Source organism: Mesoplodon mirus (assembly GCF_964341445.2).
Source record: "Mesoplodon mirus genome assembly, chromosome: 7".
NCBI classification, from domain to species: Eukaryota; Metazoa; Chordata; class Mammalia; order Artiodactyla; family Ziphiidae; genus Mesoplodon; species Mesoplodon mirus.
In genome coordinates, this window is record NC_138983.1 from 87,944,584 (window position 1) to 87,972,312 (window position 27,729).

The window sequence follows — 27,729 nt, forward strand, 5'->3', positions numbered from 1 at the left end:
ATCCTACTTCAAATTCCCCTGATTGGGAGGAAAGGGAACATAATTCTGTTTTTGTAATGGTCTCAATTTATGAAAGAGATGATTGTTCCTGCCTTAGAGGAACCAAGTTGAATGGAAGATAGACATAAAATATACAAAACTTTTCAAGCATCAAATCTGAATGGAACCGATAAATATAAGGTGTTAAAGAGATGCAAAGTGGTCACATGCTGCCAGGGTGAATGAGGGGAGGCTTCAGAGAAGAGCTGGGACTGAAAGCTTAAAGGAACTCTGTCTCACTCAGACGTCTAGGGGACTATTTTTTTAAAAATTATTATTAATTAATTTATTTTTGGCTGCATTGTGTCTTTGTTGCAGTGCGCCGGCTTCTCACTGTGGTGGCTTCTCTTGTTGTGGAGCATGGGCTCTAGGCACGTGGGCTTCGGTAGTTGTGGCACACGGGCTCAGTAGTTGTGGCTCATGGGCTGTAGAGCACAGGCTCTGTAGTTGTGGCGCACGGGCTTAGTTGCTCGGCGGCATGTGGGATCTCCCCAGACTAGGGCTTGAAACCACGTCCCCTGCATTAGCAGGCGAATTCTGTAACCACTGTGACACCAGGGAAGTCCCCATAGGTGACTTTTAATTTAACTTTAAAATCAACTTTATTGAAGTATGAATTACATTCAACAAGGTGTACCCATTTTAAGCATGTAATTTGATAAGTTTTGACAAATGTGTATATCTCTATTGTCATCGCCAAAGTCAAGATACAGAACACTTCCAATACCTGCAAAAAGTTCCTTCTTGTCCTTTTACAGTCAGTTTCCCAGGCCTGGCATCAGGCAACCACTGACATGCTTTCTTTCACTATGTATTAGTGTTTCCTATTCTAGAAATTCATATGAATGGAAGCATACAATAAGTACCCTGTTGCACGTGGCTTCTTTGGCTCCTCATGTTGTTGTGACTCATCCGTGTAGCTCATATTAGTAATTCATTTCTTTTTATTACTGGAATAGTAGTCCATTGTCTGAATATATCTGGGTAACTTTATATTCTATTATCTTAATGCCTACTTGCCTTACTGTATTTTTTTCTATACTTTAAGGTGTCACACACCATTCTTAGTATTTTCATTCATCACTTGTACTCGGATACAAAAATCATTGCCTCAGACTTAGGGATTGTTTTAATTTTGTTGGTTTTCCAGTTTTCTTTCATGTTTTAGGTTTTTAAAAATGAAAAGTTTGGCTTTTTAAATTATAAAAGTAATATATATTTACTGTAAAAATTTAAGAGGGTAATATAGTTAACGTATATCTCCTCCACCCTGGGATGAACACCTTTAACATTTTATAGAACCTTCCAGACTACTTTTTTATGGATATATGAGTGAATATATATTTGTGTGTATGTGCATAATGGCCTCATACATTTCTGTAAGTGACTTTTTTTCTTTAATAATATAACGTGTGTAACTGTGGGTTACTGCCGCTAGAACCCTGGTGTCCAAACTCCCAGGCCAAATCTCCTTCTACTACATTACACTACCATGGGGAGGTTTAAAAAAGAAAGGGAAAGTATGAAGGGTGATTTTTCCATAAATTAAATCCACTTGAAAAGGCGCATTTGGAGAGTCAGAGAGTACTGATATTGTTAGAAAGAAGAAAGGTTTAAAAGCTGGTTAAATCTCATTTTTAAAAAATCCATATGTACCACATTGTAAAAAAGAGAAGGAAGACGGCATTCATGATTACTGGGCTGGCAGGGTAGGGGACAGTTGCATGCTGGGGGTGGCTCTCGTACTGGCTCTTCCACTCTTCACACTTGTGCTCGGCCAGGGACCGCTGAGGGAGATCAGAGGAGAGGGTGGTGCCTTGGGGGTTCCAGGGGGTTGTGCAGCTGGCTCCCTTGCCACCCAGACTGCCCCAGGGTTCCCAGCCCCAAGGATTATGGAGCATCCCCACACCTGTTTGCTCTGCAGTTGCTGTCCTGCACGCATTTTCTCCTCCAGCACTTTCTGCAGTGTCTCCTTGGCCTTCTGCTCATAGCTGTTTTTCTGGTCTTCCATCTGTAAAAGCAACTTATTCATTCCCCAAGAAGTGTATTTCTGTAAATTTGAGACAATTCAACAAATACACATTGACCTACTGTGTGCTAAAGCCTGAGCAGGGATACAGAAATGAAAAGAAATTGGTCCTTGCCCACAGGGCAGAGATGTCAGTAATCTGGTGGACCTTCTTCCAGGCTGGAGGCAGGCAGGGAGAGTCCCTCAGGTGATGTGAGAGGTGAGTGGGGATAAAAAACTGCCCTGGGCATGCTGGGCATTCTCCCCTAGGCCTTCCACAGGCATTTGAAATCCGACATTTCCAAAGGGAAATCATCTTTCTAAACCTGCTCCTATCTCAGTGGTCAGCATCACCCCCCACCCAGTCTCCCAAACCCTAAACCAGGGAATCATCCTTGATTTCTCTCTCACCTTCTTCAAGGAATCAGTTCCTCATCAAGCTTTCTCACGTCAGCGTCTTTAACGGCTCGTTCATTACCTGTATCCTCTATCCCTACCGCCACCTCCTTAGTTCAGACCCTGGTGACACTATTATATGGATTATATAGAGACTATGTGTTATCTTCATGCCTTGCCTCCCTTCAAACCCTTTTCAGTCCTGCAGCTAGAGGGTTCTTTCTAAAACTTACATCTGATCCCATCACAACCTGCTTAAATCTCTCAGTGGTTCTCAGTATTCTAAGAATCAGGTCCAAACTCCTTGGCATGGTTCCTACTTACAAGCCCAGACTTTGATCTCATGCTGCCTCCACGCAAGCTGAACTGCTTGTAGGTCCCCTAAGCACTGTGCTTTTCAGCCTCTGCCTTTGCCCATAAAGCTTCTTCTGCTTAGAGTATCGTGACCCACGCTTCTCACCTGGTTAACTTCTACCCGTGTTCAAGATTCAGCCCTAGAATCATAAATTCTGATAAACTTGGCCAACCATACCTACTCCCCGACTCTTTATGGATTAGGCAGTTTTACTGGTGTTCACATAGTATCTGTATTTCTGATCTATTGAATCATCTGTCTCCTTTAAGGGATTGTAAACTCCTTTGAGGCAGGGAGCATTTCTATTTTTGTATTTTTTGTGTTTTATTTATTTATTTATTTATTTATTTATTTTTTATTAGCTTCTGCTTTATAACAAAGTGAATCAGTTATACATATACGTCTGTTCCCACATCCCTTCCCTCATGCATCTCCCTCCCTCCCACCCTCCCCATCCCACCCCTCCAGGCGGTCACAAAGCACCGAGCTGATCTCCCTGTGCTCTGCGGCTGCTTCCCACTATCTATCTACCTTACATTTGGTAGTGTATATATGTCCATGCCTCTCTTTCGCTTTGTCACAGCTTACCCTTCCCCCTCCCCATATCCTCAAGTCCATTCTCAAGTAGGTCTGTGTCTTTATTCCCGTTTTACCCCTAGGTTCTTCATGACATTTTTTTTTTAAATTCCATATATATGTGTTAGCATACGGTATTTGTCTTTCTCTTTCTGACTTACTTCACACCGTATGACAGACTCTAGGTCTCTCCACCTCATTACAAATAGCTCAGTTTCGTTTCTTTTTATGGCTGAGTAATATTCTATTGTATATATGTGCCACATCTTCTTTATCCATTCATCCGATGATGGACACTTAGGTTCTTTCCATCTCCGGGCTATTGTGAATAGAGCTGCAATGAACATTTTGGTACATGTCTCTTTTTGAATTATGGTTTTCTCAGGGTATATGCCTAGTAGTGGGATTGCTGGGTCATATGGTAGTTCTATTTTTAGTTTTTTAAGGAACCTCCATACTGTTCTCCATAGTGGCTGTACCAATTCACATTCCCACCAGCAGTGCAAGAGGGTTCCCTTTTCTCCACACCCTCTCCAGCATTTATTGTTTCTAGATTTCTTGATGATGGCCATTCTGATTGGTGTGAGATGATATCTCATTGTAGTTTTGATTTGCATTTCTCTAATGATTAATGATGTTGAGCATTCTTTCATGTGTTTGTTGGCAGTCTGTATATCTTCTGTGGAGAAATGCCTATTTAACTCTTCTGCCCATTTTTGGATTGGGTTGTTTGTTTTTTTGCTATTGAGCTGCATGAGCTGTTTATAAATTTTGGAGATTAATCCTTTGTCAGTTGCTTCATTTGCAAATATTTTCTCCCATTCTGAGGGTTGTCTTTTGGTCTTGTTTATGGTTTCCTTTGCTGTGCAAAAGCTTTGAAGTTTCATTAGGTCCCATTTGTTTATCTTTGTTTTTATTTCCATTTCTCTAGGAGGTGGGTCCAAAAGGATCTTGCTGTGATTTATGTCATAGAGTGTTCTGCCTATGTTTTCCTCTAAGAGTTTGATAGTTTCTGGCCTTACATTTAGGTCTTTAATCCATTTTGAGCTTCTTTTTGTGTATGGTGTTAGGGAATGATCTAATCTCATACTTCTACATGTCCCTATCCAGTTTTCCCAGCACCACTTATTGAAGAGGCTGTCCTTTCTCCACTGTACATTCCTGCCTCCTTTATCAAAGATAAGTTGACCATATGTGCGTGGGTTTATCTCTGGGCTTTCTATCCTGTTCCATTGATCTATCTTTCTGTTTTTGTGCCAGTACCACACTGTCTTGATTACTGTAGCTTTGTAGTATAGTCTGAAGAGGGAGCATTTTTTAAAAAATAAAATTATTTTTGTAGGCTTGGGGATCTGAACAATATTCAGTAAAGTCAAGTTTTAAAAATTAATACATTTGTATTTTTAGAATTTCTCCTGGCTTCAAGGTCAAAAAGAAAAAGACACAAAAGCAGCTTTGCAAATTCACTGGGGGTCTTGCCTTTCCAGTGCTTTTCATTTTTATGCCCTGTGATTTTTGGGAAAGCAGGAGCCTTTTACTGTCGATTCTGGGTTACCCAACTGGGTAAGAGATAGTCTAGATAATGCAGATTTAGAGTTCAATATCAAATCATTTCCATTTAGCTTTGGAGTCATCTGAAAATTTGGATTTAAATGTTGAGTGGGTCTTATGTTCTTGGAATTGTCATTAGAAACCAGATACAGGAGTTACTGGTTGAGATCATACATGGTTATGTCCAGGTTATTGGACTTAACCATGCTGGTCACTGACCAGCTTTATCCCCCATTGAAAACGAGTAGACTGGCATTCTGGATTATATGTCAGTCTCTTATGAGCTTGGTTGGCATTACTGAAAAAATAAAAGTTGTGGATCTGCAAACCCATAGACTTTATAGGCTATGTTCCCCTGCAGAATTCTAACTACATGGCCACCTTATCTTCCTAACATCAAGTGGGAGCAGTCTGGCCGGTCCATCTTGTTCTCTTGATCTTGAGTCCTCTGCCAAAGACCTCCCCCTTTTCTGCACCAGCACATACGTCACAGCCCTGAAGAAAGTGTAGACATCTGAGATACGTTAACAGTGGGGGAGGGCTGATATCCCGTGAACAGACACATAAATGCCTGTTAGACCTGGAAATTGAAAACCAGAGAGGCGGGGCCACACTGGTTTTGGCCCAGGCCACCAGCCCCTGGTGTTCCCAGCAAAATGTTCCCAATGTGGGAGTTTGGGGAAGCAGGGAAAGGCAGGTGGTGTGAGTTTATTAGGACTTGAGGCCCTCAGCCTCGCACTGAGGCCAGCTGAACCCCCAGAGCGTGCTTCCTGCCCTCCTGTGGGCTGCTACTCCTAAAGGTACTTGGTTTCAACAGTTATTTGTGCATCAGATTAAAGACTGAAGGGAGAGGGAACTGCAAGCCTAAATTCTTCATATCATACACCACCTCCCTTTCTCTTCTTATTATATAAGCAATTCATGTGAAAAACAAATAAGGCAAACAAAACAAAACAAAATTACCTGAAATCTTGCTATCCAAAAGTTACCATTAGTATTTTGGTGTATACTTGTTCCAGATTTTTCTTTATTTTCAACCCTTCATTAAGGCCATTGTAGTGTTGACAGATGATGCTGGCACAAGCACTTGAGATGAGGCTCCTCTTTTTAAAATACTGTATTTGCATTTGGTTTAATTTCTCTCAGGCCCTGCCTTGCCTGGTCCCCAGCGTGGTGTTTTCTGCTGCAGTCTCTGTAAATTGGAGTTGGGGTGATGGGGCGGTCAGGCAGGGCTGTGTGTATCTGTGTCTGTACGAGGGAGGGCGGGCACACTTTCCAGTGTTTCTGGGCAACAAGCAGGCACTCACTGCAGTTTCCTATCCCTCAAGCCTGGGCTGTGGAGACAGGGGAAGTACCAGGAAGGGGTGGACGACCCCGACCCAACTAAATGGAAGGCCCAGCTCCGCTGTGCGTCAACAAGAGCAGGGAATTCAACCTGATGTACGACGGCACCAAGGAGGTGCCCATGAACCCAGTGAAGATATATCGAGTGTGTGACATCCCCCAGCCCCAGGGCTCTATCATTAACCCAGGTGAGGCCCCAGCTGCTGGGGAGAAGGTGGGCAGTGTGCCAGGTTCCGGGCTGGACCCTTAAAGCGATAGTCGACTTGAAAGTCGCCTCGCTTACAAAGTTGAAGACTGGTAAATAAAGCAAGAAATGCTGTCCCTAGAAAGAACCCAGAGAACAAAAGATATAAACTCAGCACAGTCTTCCTGCCCACCCAGTGGAACAGTAAAGCATTAGAAAGAAGAGGGGGTATTGAGTTCTATAAAAAATAACTTCTCTTGGGACTCAACACTGAGAAGAGAGGCCAGGTAGTTTAGAAGAAGGAGGGCTTAAAACTTAGAAGGTCTGAGTTATAAACCTCGGTCTTTCCATTTCACTACTTGTGGGACATTGAATCAAGTCATTCAACGTTTTGAGCCTCACCTTCTTCCACTATAAAATCTGGGTTCTCATCTTTCCTGCGTATTTCAAAGGCTGTTCTAAGAATCAATTGCCATGACATTAGGAAGGCTATTAAGTGCTCTTTATAAATGATGGGTAAGTGATCATTTAATTTGTATGGTATTTTTCCTAGGAGAATACCACCTGATCCCTATATTTACTCAATGTTTAGCCAGTTCCGACTAAGAGCCAGATAATTTAGACTTGACCTCCAGTGAATCTAGTGAGGCTCTGCCATGAGGGAAGGGTCTGTCTTCACAGTAAGCTTATAAAGGAGAGAAGCTGTGCTCCTTGGGTCCTTAGAAGGGATGCGAATGTGTAGAAAGGGGTTTAGAGTAGGAATTAAAAGATTCCTAGGAGAAGGGAGCAGGGTCTGCAGCTCCTGGATAGGGGAGGGGATGAGAGCTTGCACTGGGGCTCCGTAGGAGAAGCTGGGAGTGGGGTGAACACCCTTGGTTCCCACTCTTTGGCATTGAGGGTGCACACTGAACCCAAGGAACCTCTGTGTTGGCAGTGCCTAGCTTGAACAGTGGGTCAGCTGCAGGGATGACAGTGCAACGTGAGCGCCTCACTTTTGACCTTTGTGTGTGTGTGTGTGTGTTTCTCGGGTAGGATCCACTGGATCTGCTCCTTGGGATGAGAAAGATAATGATGTGGATGAAGAAGATGAGGAAGATGAGCTGGACCAGTCACAGCACCACGTTCCCATCCAGGACACCTTCCCCTTCCTGAACATCAATGGTGAGTGGGGTGGGGGGTGGGACCGAGGCATGGAGAGGATGTAAGGGGCTTTGATTTTGCAAGCGTTGACACCATATCCACCATTGCACTGGGAGCAGCGACCAGGCCCTGGGGCCAGGCTGCCAGTCTGTTAGCAAGTCGGAGTCATAGGCAAAGGAACTCCGTAGGCATAGTTATCCCAGTGGGGTGGCTTCTAGGCAGAGAGAGCATCTTCTGAATCTTATGTGATAATTCAGAGAAATTAAAAAATGAAATTCATTCTCAATCCCGCATACAAATACACAGGCTGTTACAAATTTTGCTGATTTCCTTCAGGCCAAGTGCAGGGATCCTTTTCGTGAATTGTAGGCAAACTCTTCTGCTATTTCCCTCGGTACAAATTTTCTGTCACTGCCTTAACAGCCTCTGCTAAGGCTGTATCGTGGGAAACTTGTGGCTCTACAGCTGTTAATACTAGGCTCTGATACAATTTCTCTACTAGAGACTTTTATCTTTTTTAAATTAATTAATTAATTAATTAATTTTTTGTGGTACGCGGGCCTCTCACTGTTGTGGCCTCTCCCATTGCGGAGCACAGGCTCCGGACACGCAGGCTCGGCGGCCGTGGCTCACGGGCCCAGCCGCTCCGCGGCATGTGGGATCTTCCCGGACCGGGGCACGAACCCGTGTCCCCTGCATCGGCAGGCGGACTCTCAACCACTGCGCCACCAGGGAAGCCCTATCTTCTTTTTAAATTGACTCTTTGAATTCAGCTTCCCAGGAAAGATGCGTTTAGAGGTTGGAGGGTCCCTGTGAGACAGAGCAGGTGCTGCACCTCCCATTGCACGTTCTGAGGACGCTCAACCACAAGGTGAACTGCTCTTCCACAGCATCTTCCCTTGAACTTTTCACTGACGTGCTCGTAGTCATATGACGTGCGTTCAGTTGAGTAGCTTTTCACTACTTTTCTAAGTTCCATCTGGCTGCTAGGGTCAAATGAGATACTTTTTGCCACCTAGAAAATTTAGTATATCCAGAGCATTCCTGTAGGATTTTGGAGTCCCCTTCCCTAGGTGATGCCCCTTCTTTTGAGAATGAGGAAATGACTCTTATCTGTCTACTTGCCCTCCTTCACTTACCCTGTCATTTATAACCTTGCAAGCAAGTGATGAGTCAAGACAACGATCATAGAGCTCTCTCAGGTTAATACTGCCACAGCTACATTCCCACTTGGTGCAATTTTAAGATTTGGACATTTGGAAATGTGAGATCCTTTCCCAAATCTTTGGCTCACTCATTCTGTTATTCTCACCCCTTAAAAGGATGCAACCCATTTCCAGGATCATGATTTACCTTTTTTTTTTTTTTTTTTCATGTTTTTTTAAAGCTAATATTGTGTGTCCTTACATTATGGGCCACCTTGGATCCTTTATGGAAACATGTGAACATATATTAAAAATAAAAAGTAAAATGTGGCCCTACAGCCACACCGGGATTTCATTGCCCTGAGAGAGGAGTTGGGGCGCATCAGTGACTTCCACGAAGCCTATACTTTCAAACAGGCTCCGGGCCAGCCAGTTTCCGGCTTAAGCAAGGAGAATGTTCCAGCGGTAACCAACAAGGAGAACCTGGCGACGCCGGTCTCGACTCCATTCCTGGAGCCGACCCTGGGGAGCGACGGCTCTGCGGTCACTTTCGGGAAAACCCAAGAGGATCCCAAACCATTTTGCGTGGGCAGTGCCCCACCGAGTGTGGACGTCACCCCCACCTACACCAAAGACGGAGCTGACGAGGCAGGATCAACCGATGGCAAAGTTCTGAACCCGAAGCCATCTAAGCTGGCAAAGAGAATCGCAAACTCCGCTGGTTACGTGGGTGACCGGTTCAAGCGTGTCGCTACCGGACTGTACGCAGACTCCAGTCAGCTCGGCCGGGACCAGCGGGCATTGCAGGTGAGCCCCCCCCCACCCGAATTTCAGGAGCCTGAGCAGTTGTCAGGTTTTTTTAATGTGTGAAGAGGAGGGGGCCGGGGGTATGATAGGGCAGGACACCGGGCTGATTTGGTTAATGAAGCTTAGGATAATTTAAATGTTTGAAATGTGTCCAGTAAGGGGACGTAAGTGGATACTTGAAGTTATTCTGTAGATTTTAAGCAAACTCCACTCGAATGCTGATAACGGAAGTTTTAATTATTGCGAAGGATGTCTAAAAGACTGCATGACATTTACCTATCAATCGCTTTGATTTCTCTGCCGTTACTGTACGTTAACAAATATACCTAAAAGCGCTGCTTAGAATGCCTTACGTGATACTTGGTGGAGGTGTGTAGCGGCCGCATGTCTGTGAGATTCGTGCAATTTTTTTTCCACCAAAAAGCAAACAAACAAACAAAACAAAAAAACAAACCTTGCTTAAAGGGATAGAGTATGTATTTAACTTGCTAGTGAATGATAGATGTTGTATAGGAATTTCCTTAAGATATTTTACTTTTAATTAAAAGACAAAGCCAAATTGTTTTGCAATGTTAAGAAAAAAATTGGTTTATGCTTATAAAAATGGATGAAGTTATCTAAATGATCCATTGACTGCCCATTTTAATGACATAGATGGAAGGATTACAAGAGGACAGTATTTTATGTCTACCCGCTGCTTACTGTGAGGTCAGTTCTTCTAATTTTTATTACTAGAATCTTCCATAAACCTTTTGAGTTAAATTTCATTTCCAAATATACAAAGGGAAGTTTGTGGGCCATGGTCGTCTTTATTCACTGTGCATTTGTTTTTTCTGTTGTGTTTTGTTTTGCTTTCTTTGCGTTGTGTTTTTGTTTTGTTTTATTTACCTTCGAAAGAGAATGTCTGTCTGTATGCCACAGTGTATGTATGGCTATACATACACACCACATATATCTCTACATACATATGACTATACGAAGAAAGAGTGTGTGACTAGTTACACATAGACACTCTTACGTTTTTATCGTTCAATTTTAAAATATCTCAGTTGTATCATAAATTGTGGTTGGTTTTGGGCAAACTTTTCTTTGAAGATACTTTCCTTTAAGGTAAGGGCAGTGAAATAGCTTTGGTGGTAAGGTGTGTCTTTTTACCATCTCCGTTCTCTTTGTAGCGTGCAGTGATGCGCTTCTCAGAGTTGGAGATGAAAGAGCGAGAAGGTGGCCACCCCACGACCAAAGACTCCGAGGTGCGCAAATTCAGCCCCGCTGACTGGGAAAGGCTGAAAGGAAGTCAGGACAAAAAGCCAAAGTCGGTCGCCCCGGAGGAGGCCATTGCCGACCGGAACGACAGAGATGTAAGTGAACCCAGGCGGCTCGCGTGTGGTACCATGTCGGTGGGAACGGGGCGGTTCCTCCCCCAGTGCCGAGGGAGGTGAGAGGAAACAATACGCTTCCGACGGCCCAGCGTCTGGGTGCTGGCTGTTCGGAGAACGGGCTGCTCTGGCCACCCTTCCCAGCTGTGGATTGCAAGGCTGGTTGTCCTTTTGAGCGTTGCGGCATCCAGGAGTGAAGCACCTATGAAATGTTTCCTGGCACGCATCTCCTTTTTCTGGAGAAATGCTAGTCCTGTAGTTAGTAATAGTCTGATACAGTAGAGCAGAGGAATGGCAGTGCAAGACCTCCAGCGTAGCAGGTATGTGTTCTGTTTTGTAGCAGGTACGGATACGGGTTTTTGGTAACAGTGGAATGACACTTGCAGCCAGAGCCAGACCCTCCAGGGTGACAGTCTCCTGTGGGAGGGAGTGGAGAGTACTCGGATTCTCCCTCCAAAGGCAGAGGTTTCGTTCAAATGAGATGAGGGCTGATGAAGGCACCAGAAAGATGAGCCTAATTATTTTCTGTGGCAGGCTTGTTTGCAGTCATTAGGAGTTGACAGCACGCTCCAAGGGCGTGGGATCAACGAGGGCGTTCTTCCTACCAGACGGGGTGTATTCTGTTTTGGAGGCCAAATTGGAGAGAAAGCTAGTGTTTACCTCGAGTCACACACACTCTGCGGTCCCATCAGCTGCTCCCCCACTGGGCTTGACTTCGGGCTTTGCACTCGAGACTTCCTGGGCTAATGAGATGTGTTGGCAGCAAGTGGAGGTCTTTCTCCCGCTTTCTTCAGTGTGCGTGCTTGTGGCCTGTGGCCTGCAGCCTGCTCCGGACCCCAGAAACCTCACCGGCGATGGTGAGTGAGGGCACCTAGGTGAACGTCGAGGACAGGGTGGGCGTGAAATCCTCCTGAGACGGGACAGTCGGGGGTGGTGGGCACGTTTGGGAGGCCCAGGCCCTTGGACCCAGTCGTAGGGTCGGCGTTCGCCCGCACGCTTCGGTCGTGGGTGCCTGATGCAGTTCGGGAAAATTGTGGTCAGCCACAGCGTGTGCTTCTCTCTGCTGCTTGGAGCACTGCCCTCCCGCAGCTCATCTTTAGGGTCAGACAAAGGCCTGTGGCCAGGGTTCTGGGTAAGCCACACCGGGACCGGTTTGTCCTACGTGGCTCCCATAGAAGGGGATTTCTGGGGCTAGTCAGTGGCGGCCTTACCCGAGGGATGGGGCTCTTGATGTGCCTGGAGTAAACGATTCCGAGCTCCTCCCCCTCGGGATTGGAATGAAAAACGGAGGGCCCAGGCCACCCTGGAGTGAAGCAGCAAGAAGGCCTCCCTCCTTGCCTGTGCTCACAGCTGACACGCAGCCCTTACCCTCCTGAGTGGCCTCATAACTCAGCTCTTGGGGAAGTTTCTCAGAGAGATGTGATAAAAGTGGGCAAGGCCAAGTTCACGGGGATGCACTTTTCTGAGGAGGGGATCTGCCTGTTCCGGGTGGACGGTGAGGGAGGCTGGAGGAAGGGAGCGGGCATTTAACCGGCCTTGAGTCTTCTCGCCCTTTTCTCCAGCAACGTGGCCAAACCCAGGGTGGCCGCTGCCCTTCACGTCTCAGTGGCCTCACCCGCCCTTCTTCCCAGAGACGTTTGCGTGCGTCCTTCCCAGTCTTTCCTGCTGAGCGTGGAGACGAGAACTCGGTGTGGCTGATGGGGAGCAGGGCCTGAGCCCCAGATGATTCCAAAAGCCCCCTCCCCCCACCGCCTGCCTCCAATTTCAGACCGACCAACGGGTCTCTTCCTGGAGCACCCGGGACATGGCCCAGTGAGCCATGAATCGCCACCATGGGAGGGCAGGAGAAGGGGTGGGGAAGGTGAGGGGCTCCGTTTGAAAGGTTGGGGCAACGGAGGTGGGTTCCCCATCCACCCTCTATCTTGTAGAGACGTGGGGTTTGTAAATAGCTGGTCAGGAAAGGTCACCTGAAGGGGCCACTGTTCTTACCGCGGCCTCCACGTCCAAGGCCCAGCAGGTGTTCATTCCATTCAGCTGGATATGAATGGGCCTTCTTGTTCTTGGGCCATCATGTCTTGAGCTGATATGGGCTCAGGTCCTTCTCATGGGTGTCGGTGTGGCCGAGAGCCGAGCTGTGAGCACATGGGAGCTGGGGCGGGGATTTGGGGCGGGCAGGGGTCCCAGAGAGGGTCCAGGACGCCTTCAAGATGCCTTCCCCCTTCTGAGGCAGCCCCTACCCATGGAGGGACCAGGAGCTTCCAAGGTGGTGGGTGCTGTTTGCGTGGCCCTGGTTGTCCTGGTGCGGGTGCATCTTGTTGCTAGGGGCTTGTTTAAAAAAGAAATTAACTTGAAAACACAGTGGCTGAGATACTCATTTATTCTTTATGATCACATGGGTGGCTGAGTGAAATTTTTATTTTGGAAGTTCACCAAATGAGTTTGGAGGTTCCTCAGACTTGGAAGTTCATCACTAGGAACCCTCAGTGGCATTTGAAGATGGGGCGGGGCAAGGAGGCATTGGTCCCTTCCTTCTCAAACTTGGAGTAACCATCTCCCTTGCCAACCACTTGGCTGGGACAGGCCTAGGACCTGCTCAGTGGCAGTGCCTGGCCAGGAGCTGGAGGAAGCCTCAGTCGAGGGGCTTCATGAAACTTCTTTGCTCAGGGCACTTCTCTTCCAGCTGAGCACCTGCACGTTTGTAAACTACTTTGGAACAGAGGTCCCTGCACCCCTTGTGTAGCGGGTGTAACTTTGAACAAGGTTAGCCCTGACTGGAGGTGCTACTATAGTTAAGCTACAGAGAAGGGGATTTTAATCCTGGGGAGCCTTCCAGCGACTCAGAACCCTCTCACCTTGTTTAGGCCTCACTGGGCATGGCTCAACCGTGGTGAGGGTGCTTTGCTGCCACAGTGACTTGTAAATGTTGCTGTGGTGATGCTTCTGTGAGGTGATGCTGTGGTACAACCATAATGCATTTGGGATATAGGTGCTGTGAGTCATAGGACCATGCTGCAGGGACCACGTTCACATCTTGCTTAGACTGGGTGACCAAGGGCACATGGCTTCCCACTTTTAGAAGGGCCAAAAGTAGCAATGATGGCAAAGCCTGATGGTTAGGATCCCCGTGTATCTATTTATCTCCCCATCTCCTTTGCCCTCAAGGGTCATCCTCCTGTGGGTCGTGGTTAGAACAGTCTTTGAGAAGCTCCAAGTGACATGGAGCCTCTACCCCATAGCTGGTGGCCATGGGCATCTTGGGCAGTCGGGGTGGGTGTCCTTCAGGGTTATTAGTGGCCTGGGTAAGGTCACACTAGCATAAGGTCTTGGGGGGCCTTAGCTGAGGGGAATTGAGATCTTTGCCCTAAAAGGCTCCGGGGTTGGGGGAAGGGTGGATGGACCTAGTTTGGAAAAAGAAACTTTCAAATTGGACATGGGGGTTCTTAAGGTAGCCCTTCCATTCCTCCATGGATGCCCTCCCACGGAGCTTTTAGGGAAGGCTGATTGGACCAGATTGGACCAGAGAAGTCCAATGGTGTAACCAGCAGGGCTCACCTCTTAAAATTTCCTACATTTCAGGCCTGAGATTCAGGCTGGTCTGAAAGTCTTGGCATCTTTTGGTTAAAGGGATTTTTCCAGCCTTTCTCTGTGCTGAGCCCGGCCCGTGATTATGAAGCCCACCCCTGGAGGGAGGCTAGCAGTAACATTCCCACTTTACAAGTGAAGGGGGCCGAGTTGTAAAGCGGCGCCATTCCTGCCCGAGTGCTTAAGAGGGTCACAGAGCAGCCGGAGTGAGAGCTGCAGCACGCCGTCTTCACCGGGCCTGCGGTAGCCTGGGCTGCATCACCCGTAAGCACAGGCCAGGAGTTTGGGGTTTCTCCTGCTGCCATGGCAGGAGACCCTTGCGGTTGGGGTGATTCCACCATTCCGGCAAGAGTAGATGGGGATCTGCCCCACCTTGGGATACCCTTGGAGAAAAGCTAAGTGTGTTCCACCATTGAGAGCACAGGTCAGGCTAGCCCAGGCCAGGGTGAGGTTCATCCCCACAACTGGCTGCCATTAAATGCTGGGAATGCCCCCAAGAGAGGCTGATCAGGGGACCAGCCGGCTGGGCAGAAGTGGGAGTGATACTTGAAGTGGTCTAGGGAGAGGAGGAATGCGAGCAGCATGTGAGGGGTGTGTCCATGATTTCATCTAGAAAAACGGGCTGTGGGAGCTTAGCTCAGGTGTTAACGAAATACCAAACTCATACACCCACCCCCACCCCCGGCCGGTGATGGACACAGGGTCATCTTCGGGGAACTCTTTAACAGCACAGTGATCATTATGGAATTCTTTGTGTGTTAGAAACAATGTGACTAGCAAAGCAGTTGAACTGTTTCTTTGGCTAGAGCAAAAGTGAGGAGTGATGTTAGGCTGGGGTGATTGGAGGAAAAGCCCCAAGTGGATGCTAGATTGAGCAGGGGGGCAGGAGCAACACAGGCGGAGCTGGGGTGTGAGCAGTTCAGCCCTGCCCGCCACATCCCCCCACCCCACCCCCATGAAGGGGGTTGGAGTCTTGTCTTTGAAATGTCCTTAGATGCTTGTTGCCTGGGAAGGAAGGCTTGGAGACGTGCCAGGTGGGTGACTGGTGTCACTGAGGGCCTTCTTCCTAGACAGGAAATAGGAGCAGCCCCTCGATGGCAGTGAAATGCTTTTCCCCCCACGGGTGTGGAAAGAGGACAGACGGACTTGTAGCAATCTGGTTGAGTTCTTTGAAATTGCCCTTGACCCTTGTGTGTGCACCAGGAAGCCTTTCCTTTCCCTTTGCCAGGCTCCTCTTGCCTTGGTCTCCCCAGCTTCCCAGCCTCCCACCATTCTTTCCCTACCCTTTTTCTTCACCCTCGCCCCTGCTGACCCAAGTGAACATGGGTGCTATGTCTGTGTAGATGGCAGTTGGGGGCTATTTGGTCTCTTGATGACATCAGCCTTTTTTGTTGACTAGCAGCTGTTTCCATAGTCATTTGTAGCTCTGCCCTGATTGGTTGGCTCTTACTGTGAGGTCACTCACCCCCCCTTTAACAGTAAGCCACCTTGGAGAGTTAAGCAGTTAGGGAGTGATCTCACATGCCTATAGAGGGATGGTGTAGATGCCTCACCTTGACCCTTGAAGGATGGATTGTGAGTGGGCTACGCGCCTCATTTTCTGCTTTCTTTGCTGGTTGTGTTCAGCTGTCCTTCCTTTGGGACGTCTTTCTGAGGGTTTTGTGCTTCCGGCGTGTGAGGCCCCTGGTCTCCAAAGGGGGGTGGTCTGTTGGTAGCAGATTGCCTTGGGCATGGGGGTCCTGCCTGCTCCTGGTGACCTTTGTTCCCTCCTTTCCGGGTTGTCTCCCCTCCCCTAGGGGAGTGTTATGATGGAAGCAAACCTGACCCCTTCGAAGCCCCAGAAGACAGTGATCTTCCTGAGGACATGGACGCGGAGCCCCCCAGAGAGTCCCCCGCCGACCAGGCGGCCCCGGACGCGTCACGCAGCCCCACCCTCAGGCTGAACAGAAAGCGCAAGGTGTCTGGCGATAGGAGCCACACTGAGACCACCGTGCTCCCGGAGGACTCTCTGCTGAAAGCCAAGCCGAGACGGGTCTCCAAAGGTGGGCTTGGTTTTGCTTCGGGCCCGCAGGGCACCCTACGGAAGTCCTGGAGCGGAGCAGTGGAAAGTTCCAGTCCCACCCTGGATCCCTGGGGGGAGCCACTCACACCTCCCCACCCCCCACCCCCATCCCACCCCCCACCCCCCCAAAGCCAGGTGCCAGGGCTGGAGCCCAAAGGTGGCCAAAGGCAAATAGGCCCCCTCCCGAGACTTGGTGACAAGTTCCAGCCAACACAGTGACCACACCCCTCCCCTCCCCCACTCCTGTTAGTGATGTGTACGACAGTTTGTTCCCCGCCCCGGGGGGCTTCTTCATTAATTTGTAGTTATTTCTCCATTAGCTGACTGGCCTGAGAGGGAAATGACAAACAGTTCCTCTAACCGTTTAGAAGAGCCACATTATAGTGAGCTGACCAACCTGAGGTGTGCATTGAATTAACAGGGCTCCATCCCAGAAAGCAGCGCCGCTTGCTGCACCTTAGAGAACGGCGGGAGCAGCAGGTGTCGGCAGCAGAGAGCAAACCTGGCCGGCAGGGCAGGACGGAAGTGACTCAGGCGGTCCAGCCTGCGGTCACCCCCCAGGGCAATAGTATCTCCGAAGAGAAACCTGGCAGGAAAAGGGCAGAGGCCAAAAGCAACAGAAGCTGGTTGGAGGAGTCCCTTAAATGCAGTGACAATGAACAAGGTACGCACGGGGCGGGGGGCGCTCCTGGAGGGTGGATCACCCGCCCTCTGTGGGAAACGGCCCTGGAGGGGACCTGAGCGCCATCCAAGTTGACAAGAGTAGCGCGTGGCGAGCGGGGAGTTTTCTTCATGAGGTCCTTTCAGCCTGCACACTTCCTTATGGAATGGACAGTGAGGCGGGAGCTCGACTTCCTGGGCTGCTCCTCATCACCCAGCCCGCAGCTGGGCAGGAAGGGAAGTCTTGGGTGACCCCGGGCGCTTGTCAGTGCCCTCATTCCAGCCTCAGGCTGTCCCCAGTCGCCCTGTCCCGAGCACCCAGGCCCCCCACGGGTGGGGACGGGAGCGCACGAAGGGCTGGCTTCTGCCCTGTCTTGCGGCCCTTTGAAGCGACTTGCCATTTGGCGTTTCGTGGGTTAGCCTATTTGCTGGTTGAATGTGGGATAATTAAAATATTAGTGCTTTGAAAACATAATTGGTATATCTTTAAAAACTGAATCTGCTCCAACGATCAGTGCTAACAATGGGCCTTTCTTTCCTCACCGGCTACAACTGTGTAACGCCCGCTGCTTCTCCCCCTGACAGATGTGCTATGCATGGACGGAGAAATGGATCGGCAGCCTTCGCCCCTTCCGCAGAAATACACCGACAACAGCGAGAAACCATCCGCGAAGCGACCGTGCAAAACCAAGCATTTGATCCCTCAGGAGCCCAGGCGGGGCTTGTCGCTGCCAGGGGACTCCTACGTGGACAATGCGGATGGCAAGGTACCTCTTGCCCCTGGCTCTCCCCCGCCCCCCGGGCCTGGGCAGGCACATCCCGCCTGCCTACTTCTCTGCTTCTGGGGACAAAGCTTTCCTTTTCCTGAACCCCTCCCCCAAAAATGTCACTGCCCCTTCCTAGGGGACCTGTCTCCTGGGTGGCGGTGAAGTTTCCAGCGAGTAAAAATGCAGCCCCTTCCTCGCGCCCCGCCTCCCTCAGACAGAGAGGAGGAAAAGTGCTTTCCTCCACTCAGGAGCGGCCTGAGCCCAGTTCCGACTATGATCTTTCGCCGGCCAAGCAGGACCAGAAGCCCTTGGACCGTTTGCAGCAATTGTTACCATCTTCCCAGGTCTCGCAGCTGACATGCTCAAGCTCCCCTCCAGAGACCACCCAGTCCCGCCCGATGCCACCGGAAGCGCGGAGACTTATTGTCAATAAGAACGCAGGCGAGACCCTCCTACAGCAGGCCTTCCGGCTTGGCTACGAGGTGAGCATCCTTGTGGGTGCCCCGGATTAGGATCCGCCGGCTGCTGCTCCTTGGGTGGGGGACACACTGGCTGGGGATGGGGGGCGGGTCTCAGAGCCCAGCCCCCTCCACGTGGCGGACTGGGCTGGGTGTTCCAGCAGGGTGTTTGCATTGGCCCCGCTCACACTGCGGGCTCTTTGGTGGCTTGTTCAGTCGTGGTGTGAAAAGAAAGGTAGGCCTCTCTGATGTTCCGTTCCCGTTCAGGCAGGTAGGCTGCTTCGGCCAGTCCGGCTCACTTATCTCTGATACAAAATCTGACCTAACCCAGGGCTTGGCAACCAGGGGAATTTTAATGAGCCCTTTTGGATTCTGAATAGCAAGAAGGAGAGTAGTTATTAGCTCTACTAACTTGTGCTGTTTGGGGCAGTGTGATGCCCCTGTGGGGTAGCGGGTGGGACGTGTCTGTGCAGAGTAGGGGTGGGAGTGGGGCAGACCTGAGCAGTCTCTTTCTGAGAGGGCACGGGAGCCGAGGGCTGATGGGCGGGGAGCAGGGGTTGAGCCTTGCACAAAACTCCCTGTCCACACTGCTGTATCCCAACCCAGCACGGCTGATGACAGTGACGGCCTCTATTGCTAGAGCAACATAGAAAGAGAGCTGGTATCTGCCTAAGCCCATGTGATCTGTAGTAACTCCTTTCACCCTGTTAACATCTTCACTTGGGAGTAACGAGTACTAGCCCACTCTCGGATGAGGAAACTGAGCCTCAGAGGGGTTAGCTGATCCCCGTACAGGTAGCAATCCAGCAGTGCTCCACAGCCCACCACGCTCCTCAGCAAGACTGGCTCACACTGGAATTGCCCTTTTTACAGTTCAAAACCTCTGTGAGACAGATGCCTCTCCATGCCCTGTGCAGTTCCCCCACCATACTCGTCAGTAGCAATTGTGATGTGATAGCCCACAGGGCAAAGGCATTTTTCTGTGCTGGCATCAGCCCTCTGGGAGTTGAATGGTGACAGTAAAACGCGGTTCAGCAGGCTGAGCGTGGAGGTGTGGCTGAGCACTGGGGTGGCAGGACCCAGGCTGGCCCGGAGCCCTGGCGCCCACACCCTCAGCCAGCTCTGTGCCCCTGTCCCCCGTCTCCCGTCGTGTCCCCCCACCCCGGTCCATAGTGCCGTGAGCCCTTGGAAGTGTGCCTGCCTTGGCCCTAAGGCCTGACTGTGGGTGGGAAGTTGGAAGCACTAGGGCTATGCTTAGTTTGGGGGTGTTTTGTTGTTGTTGTGGGTTGAATGTGCTCTTGTGTATATCTACACGTCTCTTGGAGACCTCTCCATTAGCTAGAGAGCACTTTCTGGTAGTTAGCGCAGTTACTTGCAGGTGAAGTCCAAGGAGCACCCAGTTGGTTTCCCAAGAGCTGAGAGCAGGCGCCTAGGAGGACAGAGCAGATGTTGCACATAGTGTTGAGCTAGACCCCCTGTGGTTGAGAAAATAGTCTCCTTGCTTCCAGCAAACGCTGGAGGTGGGGGGGAGACCCCTAATCCCAACTTTTGGGTTAGGGTTGAGAAAGTAGACTCCCGCTTCCAGCAAATGCTGGAGATGGGGGTGGCGGGGTGCTGCTGCACCCGCCGTGGAGGGCGGGGCTCCGAGCCCCACCTGTGAACTTGGCATCATTTCCAGCAGCCTCCCTTTGGGACCAGAGACGTCAAAAGACCCTCGTTGGTCCTCTAAGACAGTTTCCATTTTGGTTTGGTGGCTCTGAGGCCTGGACCAAGGGGCACTTGATCCATACTTTTTTAGGCTACCTGGCCTTTGATTGCACAGGAAGCCTTGGGAATGTTTACGGTGGGATTTGTTTTTTTCTTCAAATGTAAATTTCAATATGTAGATTCCACAGATCACCAGTGTTGATGCTGAATATTGTGACAAGTAGATGAATGCTTTCAACTTTGAATCCAACTTTCTGGGATTTCTCTGGGCAGAATTTTAAATGTTGGGATGATGGCCCAGTTGGGAGATGTGGCAGCTTAAACCTTTTAAAATTGAAGGACAGTTTGCTTAAGCAGATAAGGGTGTGGTTTGGGAGGGTTTTCCTGAAGTTTTGTCTTCAGCATTCTTGGTTATTTTCTTCTGCTTAGCCAAAGATACCATGTGCAGTATAAAGGCTGTCTGAGCTTTATGTCATGATAATCTGGTTCTGGAAGTTTAGAAACACACTCTGGCTTCAGATCCGCGTTAAATAGATCACTTGTGTGGCCAAAGACCTCAAACCATTCCCTCCTGGGAAAAAGGCTTCTATTTCTTAGGCTAAAACGCCCGTGTGCAACCACATGCTTGTGCCTTTAGCGGTGATGATTAAATTTTCTATGAATTGAATAAGTCATGTTTTTTTAAAAAGTTAATGAGGCATTTAATTAACTAACAACGTCGGGCTTATGGCCTTTATGGTTACATTTTGCAGGTAATGGCATTCGGCTTATAGCCGCTGAACAGAGAGCTGTCCGACAAAAGCAGTTTGACTTTGCTTGGGAATGGCTGGGCTGCCCTTCGGACACTCCCGTTTATTTCTAGCGGAGAAAATAAAACCAAGGAATGTGTTGCGTCGACAGACTCGCCCTGCCTCTTCACCTTTCAGTTAGAGAAAGTGTTGGTGGCGACGGTTGCCATCCATTTAGAGGCCATCACCCTCTTAGCTAGGAGAGTGTAGTTAGCCCACTTGACCCCCAACAGAGAAGGCCTGTGGGATGCTCGTCACAGCTGGATTGCATCCCTCTAACTGGGGCCCTCTTGGGCCTTTTGAATCTTCCCAGCTGACCAGGTACCAAAGACCTGAGTTATAGGTCTAGTACTTCATGTTAATTGAACTTGGGGTTTAATATCTCTGGGCCTCAGTTTCCAAGTGTTGAATGAGGATAGTACTACCTTCCTTTCCTGCTATCTCCTGGGTTCCTGTGGGTGACAGAAGACGTCCTCATCTGGGGAAATGAGAAGCACTGTGTAAATAGTGGGATCAACGTGGTTGAGTTAGGACAGCCCGTGGCCAAAAGTCTGACCTGGCCGTGGGGCTACTGCTGCCTTTGCTGCCATCTTCCAGGAGAAGAGAGTTGACTTACCCACCAGCTTGGACGGCCTTTCATTTCTAGGTACCCTTGAATCTGCCCTAGTAGTGATGAAGGTTTCCAGGTGAAGGCCATGATTGTCACAGCAAATAAACCCTGGGTTGAGTAAATTGATGTGTGCACAGCAGTTGGTGGCCTTCAGACCTGATCCCAGAGCCACGTGACAGGGCCTCTCCCTGGCTGGGGCACACAACTCATTAGCTTGCAGCCGTCCACTCAAGTCTGGCTAGTGAGGGCCTGCTAAAAGCGCAGCAGCTTCATGCGGTATCCTGGATACCAGGGCTCGGGGCAGGTGGCCTGGGAGCCCAGAGGATTGTGGGCTTTCTGGCAGGTTGGGATGTAAACGGAGAAATGCATTCATGGGCGTGCCTTTTCTCTTCCTCCTCTTGTTTTGGAAGGGAGCTGCTGCAGTGACCTGAAGTAACAGGCCAGGTTTACCAGCATGCCCCATTGGGTTCACGTGGTAAGCAAATGGAACATTCTAGTTCGCTCCCAAGTGAGTGGTCACCTTTGATTGGCGTGTCCTCCAAAGGGCATAAAAGGTTTTACAGAACCCATCTCGCACTTATGGGCGGCTAGAATGACGCCCTTTTTGGGTTTAACAGATGAGTTACCTGAGAGATGTCACAAGGAGGCCTGTTCTGACCCCATCGCATCCCCCCTTACCCTGCAGACCATGTGTTGGGCCACATGCACGTTCTGCCTACTCCCAGCTCTCAGAACCTGCCGGCTCTCTGCTGGGCACGACTTACCCAGTATAAACAGTATAACGTGTTTTCTGGTGGCAAATGCTTTCAATGTGTCTGAAAACTTTCTTAAGGTAATAAAACATTGAATAAGTTCCTGCTCTGCTTACTGGGAGTGGTTCATATTAATGTTTTAACAAGCCAAAGAAATAAGGTTAATAACAGTGATTCTAATGCACAGTGTTGACACAGAACATCTCCGGGGTGGGGGGTGGGGCGGTGAACGTTTTATTTGATTCTTGAAATGTGGAGGTTGCAGCCTGTGGTGTATCAGGTTCCTGTCATTAACTTGGGGCAGAATCAGTCTAAAATTTTCATATTTACTTGAGAGGGTGGAGTGAGGCAAAATAGAGGGTGGGGTTATTGGAGGCATTTTGTGTCATTCCTCGAGGATGGAGGGAGAGAGCTTCTCTTTAACTCTACTTAACGTACAGACAAGAGCATCTGAGGCCCAGGTTCTGATTTGGGGTCTTAACAAGGGGCGCGAGGATGTAGCTGACCTGGGTGTCCCTGCTTCTCTAAGCTGGGGAATGTTCTCCGGCTGATTTAAGCTCTCTTTAAGTGTTGGTCATCCATACTTTGATCTAAACTTGTGTTATCGTCCACTGCCACTGACCGAACAGACCCATCAAGTGAGAATGGTCTGTGCTTGGCAATGTGTCATCTAAGATGTTAGCAGCCGTGACACCTCTGTACTGGTCACGTCGGCCCCTGGGCTGAGGGCTTTCATCACTATCCGAATGCGTCCTCTCAGCAGCCCTGTGGAAGCTTGGAGAAGTTCAAGGGTAACTTGCCCATGGCCAGGCCAGTGGTGCAGCAGAGCCTTAGACAACACTGTCTGCATCTCCAAGCCCTTCTCACGCACTCTCGCCCCCCACCAGGATGCCTGCTGCCTGCCCGCGCCATGGTGGGCTTTTGGCCCCGAGGATGTATGCCTTTGAAAGTGGGCACCGCCAAGCTATGGGGAGGTCACGCTTACAAGGTTCACTGTATCGTGGTCTGATGGTATCTCCTCTCCTCTCCTCTCCTCTCCCCGTAGGAAGTGGTCTTGTACTGCCTGGAGAACAAGATTTGTGATGTAAACCACCGCGACAACGCGGGTTACTGTGCCCTGCACGAGGCTTGTGCAAGAGGTTGGCTCAACATCGTACGACACCTCCTTGAATATGGCGCCGATGTCAACTGCAGTGCCCAGGATGGAACCGGGTCAGTGGCGGTCTTGCTCTTGGCCTGGCCCTGCTGGGGCATAGGCAGTGGTTCTCAGGGTGTGCGGGGAACCCCAGAAGGAAAGATGGAGAGTGAGTGCCATGTAAGCACACTGGTGGCGGAGTCCTCTAGAATGGAATCGGACAGATCTTTCTGGCAAATTTACATAGAACTTTAAAAGTCTGTGACGTTCTTATGGACAGAAGTCCCTGAAAATGTTGAGCCTGCATGAATAATCAGGGGTGTTCTCTTTTAAGACCCTGGACTCTTCACCAGCGTCTGTTGAATCTCAATCTTGAACATATATGTGAGTTGAAAGTTGCAGGAGTACAGACAGGTCCAGTGGCAACTGGCTTGATAGGACCTGCCGTGTCCACCCACATCCCCGGGCCTGGCCCCCACTCTGTCCTTGACCTCGGTTTATTGGCCAGAGGCCCAGGTCTGAGTCAGCCCAAGCATCTTCCTGGTTGTACCTGGGATGCCACCACGAGGCAGGGCACTGGGGCTTTCCTGACGGTCATAAAATGAGCAAAACCGTAAGGTATTTGGTGGTTCATGGTTTCCAAATAGCATCCTTTCTGGATGGGACTGTGGACAGTGTTCCTGACCCCAGCGGACACGAGCAGGAGGACTCTGTATCCTCCTGAGAACTCGCCCTGCCTGTCGACTGCTTCTGGGCGAGAGGGTTGATCACTCATCTCCAAATTGGTTTCAGGAGAGGTTCCACTTTGCCCCTAGTTTCTTTTACAAACTGCACTTTTTGGGTTTTGTTTGTAATGGTGTAACAATGGCTTGTCGTATCTGCTTCCGTGGTGCTGGGGTTCTTCCCCCCCAGCCCGCCGTATGTTACCTTCTTACAGTCTGTCACTATTTAAGTTCATTGGAAACGTTTTCATCATGGCCTGAGTTCCTCCTTGGGCCATGCATTAAGAGAGATTTGCATTGAAGAATTAGGCCTGAGATGGTCCCTTCACCTGTCCCGTAAAGGGTTATGTGTTGAAATAACAGAGTAATTTGTCGCAGCGACCGTACACTCACCTCCTCGGTGAAATAGCGCGCCTACGAGGCTTGGCCACACACGCTCGATTTTGCCCCGTGTCCTTAGAAGCAAGCGTCGCGTGCACAGGTGTAATCCCCCGCACCTCTCCTAGGCCTCTCCACGATGCTGTCAAGAATGATCATCTCGAAATTGTCCGCTTGCTCCTCTCCTATGGTGCTGATCCTACCCTGGCTACGTACTCAGGTAGAACCATCAAGAAAGTGAACCACAGCGAACTTCTGGAGAAGTTCTTAACAGGTACGGCAGAGGTCAAGACACGGTCTTGTTCAAGCATCTAGACGGTGACTTCACAGCCTTTCACCTGGGTTCCCCCTACCCCCACCCCCCGTTTACTGTAAGTGACCCTTTACTGGGAAAAGCGGCCCAACGTTAGTCTGTCAAAGAAGAGATACATACTTTGAGTTTTGCGAGGTGGGGGGCTGGAAAACTCTTAGCTAGCCAGGCTAGCTTTTGTTTGGCAGGCTGGGGCGGTGAGGCGGGCAGTCCCTCAGGAAGGCGGGTGGACGCGTGGGGAGGTTTCAGTCAGATACTTGGAGGCGTGTGCAGTGGGACTTATCAGGAGGTGACACCAGCCCCAGCGTGAGATGTTCCCGAACTCTAGCAGCATTTGCCTCTTACCAGCAGGCGTTATCTTGTTTCTCTCTCTCTCTCTCTCTCCCCCTCTCTCTGCAGACTGTTTAAATAACCTGCAGGCTCCTGACGACGGTAGCCCCGGTTGCTCTTCGGAGTTCTCTGGCAGCTGTGTGTGTGGTGAGCAGCCTTGTTCGTTTCAGTTGGGCTTGTGGGGGTGGGGGTGGTGCTGTGAGCAGGGCTTGCTTGGGAAAGAATTTTTCCAGGGTTCTTTTTGGAGAGCAGCTGGAATCTTGCTCCAGCTTACTGACCTCTCTCTTGTTTGCCCCCCCGGTTAGAACCAGATGATGAAAGTGGTTACGATGTTTTAGCAAATCCCCCAGGACCGGAGGACCAGGATGACAGCAACGAGGCCTATGGTGACCTATTGGAATCTGAATATTCCCAAGACCCCCTTTTGCCGTGTTATAACGTCCAGGTGTCCGTCGCTCAGGGGTGAGCGTGGCCAGCGTGTGGTCGAGAGCCAGCCCAGCTGCTCTGTGGGGTGGCAGGAGTTAGAAATCCCCTTCAGCAGATGAGGGTGGCTGGGTTGGGGGGTGAGTGAATTCCTCACCAAGTGTCCACCGACCTCACATAATGCAGTGGAACTCTTCCAGAAAAGTTAGGGGGGTGGGAGGGCTCCCCAGCCAACTGCCCTCATTGGAACACACCCCTAGAGCCCAAAGGACACGGGAGTCAGCGACTGCAATTGCACAGTTTCAGTCACTAAACTCTTGGGGAAGGGATCCTCCCCAAACGGCTACCATAGGGGCCTTCCAAGGCGCGTGAGGTCCACGGGACGATACTGATGTGTACCCTCTTCTCGTATAAGATTAGAGAAAGCCGTATGTGGCACCTGGGATCTTATGTGTCTTCAGATTTGCTTAGATCGAGTCTTGTCCCCACGGTCGGGCCACTGTGCCCCATGACCAACCCTTCGGAGTGAACACATCAGGAGACCTTGCTCTGCTGTGTGTTGACCCCGGTGCTTAAGGAGTAGCATCCTCCTTGGACTCTGAGGCTGGGACCGTGTCTGCCTTTGTGGTGACATTCTATTCGGGATAGAGATCATAAAGCGTGGCAGGGTATCAGGAAGGATTGTACCACCTCCCTTGTCGAAAAAGCCTCACTCCCGGCAGCATTGAGGGGCGGGTTGGAGGTGTGGGAAAGGAAAGGAAAGCCAGGTGACCTCGAGTGTTTCTCATGGTCTCTCCGTGAGGGCCGGAGGAGAGGAGAGGTCAAAGAGGTGTTTGCCATCTCCCTTGGGTTGGCATACAGACTGGTTTTCCCTAGTGACTAGAACGGGGTGCACTTACTTGGAGAGGGGTGACCTGAGTTGTGACCAGAGCCAAGGCAGCACTGGGGTGGCCTGCAACGAGGCTCATTCAGGGGCGCTGCCCCTGCTTTTGTCTAAGTTGGCTGATCCGCCCTAGGTGGCCTCTTAACACATGCACATGAGTCCAGAGTTCCCCCGCTAGAAGTAGATCTTCCGGGCTTCCCTGGTGGCACAGTGGTTAAGAATCCGCCTGCCAGTGCAGGGGACACAGGTTCGAGCCCTGGTCTTGGAAGATCCCACATGCCACGGAGCAACTAAGCCCATGCGCCACAGCTACTGAGCCTGCGCTCTAGAGCCCGCGAGCCACAACTAGAGAAAGCCCGTGCGCAGCAACAGGCCCAACGCAGCCAAAAATAAATAAATAAATAAAATTAAAAAAGAAAAAGAAGAAGAAGTAGACCTTCTAAGGACAGTGAGAAGTGGGGTGGGGGTGGGGTAATCAAAGTGGAAGTAGCAGGCCCTTTCACCGCCAGGAGACGGGTAGTTCATAGTTGGGAGCGCCTCTAATTTTGCCGGAAACTCAAACCACTGTCCTTTCTCTTGTGTAGGCCTCGTAACTGGCTGTTGCTCTCAGACCTGCTCAAGAAACTGCAAATGTCCTCCTGCATATTCCGCTGCAATTTCCCAAATGTGAAAATCGTCACCATCGCGGAGGCCGAGTTCTGCCGGCAAGTGTCAGCAAGTCTCTTATTCTCTTGCCCCAAAGACCTGGAGTCCTGTAATCCAGAAAGTAAGGAGCTCTTAGATCTGGTGGAGTTCACGAACGAGCTTCAGACTCTGCTGGGCTCATCCGTGGAGTGGATCCTCCCCAGAGACCTGGACTCAGACGACGACTGGTGAGCTCGCCGGGGCCCGCCGTGTACAGTGTGTCATGGTGTTAATCCTTGTGCATATGTGTCCTAATACGACTATTTCTGTAAAGAAAGGACACTATGAGACACGACTCCAGTCGGAAGGACTTCAAAACATGTTTTTTTCTTTTTAAAATTTTAAGTCAGTTTTTATGAAGTTGTTAATAAAGTTTCTTTACTTTTCAACGTACACATGCTTCGGAATATGTTTGTTTTTACTCGGAACAATTGTTTCTTTTCTTTTTTAAGGAGAAAAAAAAAAGGCAAAGGAGCTCCACACTTTGACTTAATTTCATACAAAGCTCCGACGACAGAGGCCATAACTGTTGAGAGTTGCTTTTGGGGCAAATTAAA

General features: G+C 49.8%; 2 protein-coding genes across 3 annotated transcripts in view; one reads left to right on the top strand and one right to left on the bottom strand.

The window, feature by feature from the left end:
• LOC309807668 (interferon regulatory factor 6-like) overlaps positions 1–27,729 on the bottom strand; it is a 490,462-nt gene that overhangs the window by 19,679 nt on the left and 443,054 nt on the right. The window lies entirely within an intron of this gene.
• On the top strand, positions 6,313–27,546 carry LOC309808036 (BCL-6 corepressor-like; the record flags this gene model as incomplete). Its single annotated transcript, XM_082628048.1, is given in 15 exon segments — positions 6,313–6,414; positions 9,063–9,545; positions 10,200–10,253; positions 10,721–10,907; positions 16,300–16,545; positions 16,886–16,963; positions 16,966–17,229; positions 17,741–17,795; positions 17,797–17,992; positions 18,220–18,474; positions 23,353–23,519; positions 24,671–24,816; positions 25,252–25,329; positions 25,488–25,644; positions 27,073–27,546. Coding segments are annotated over 15 exon segments (2,760 nt in total). The 3' UTR covers positions 27,365–27,546.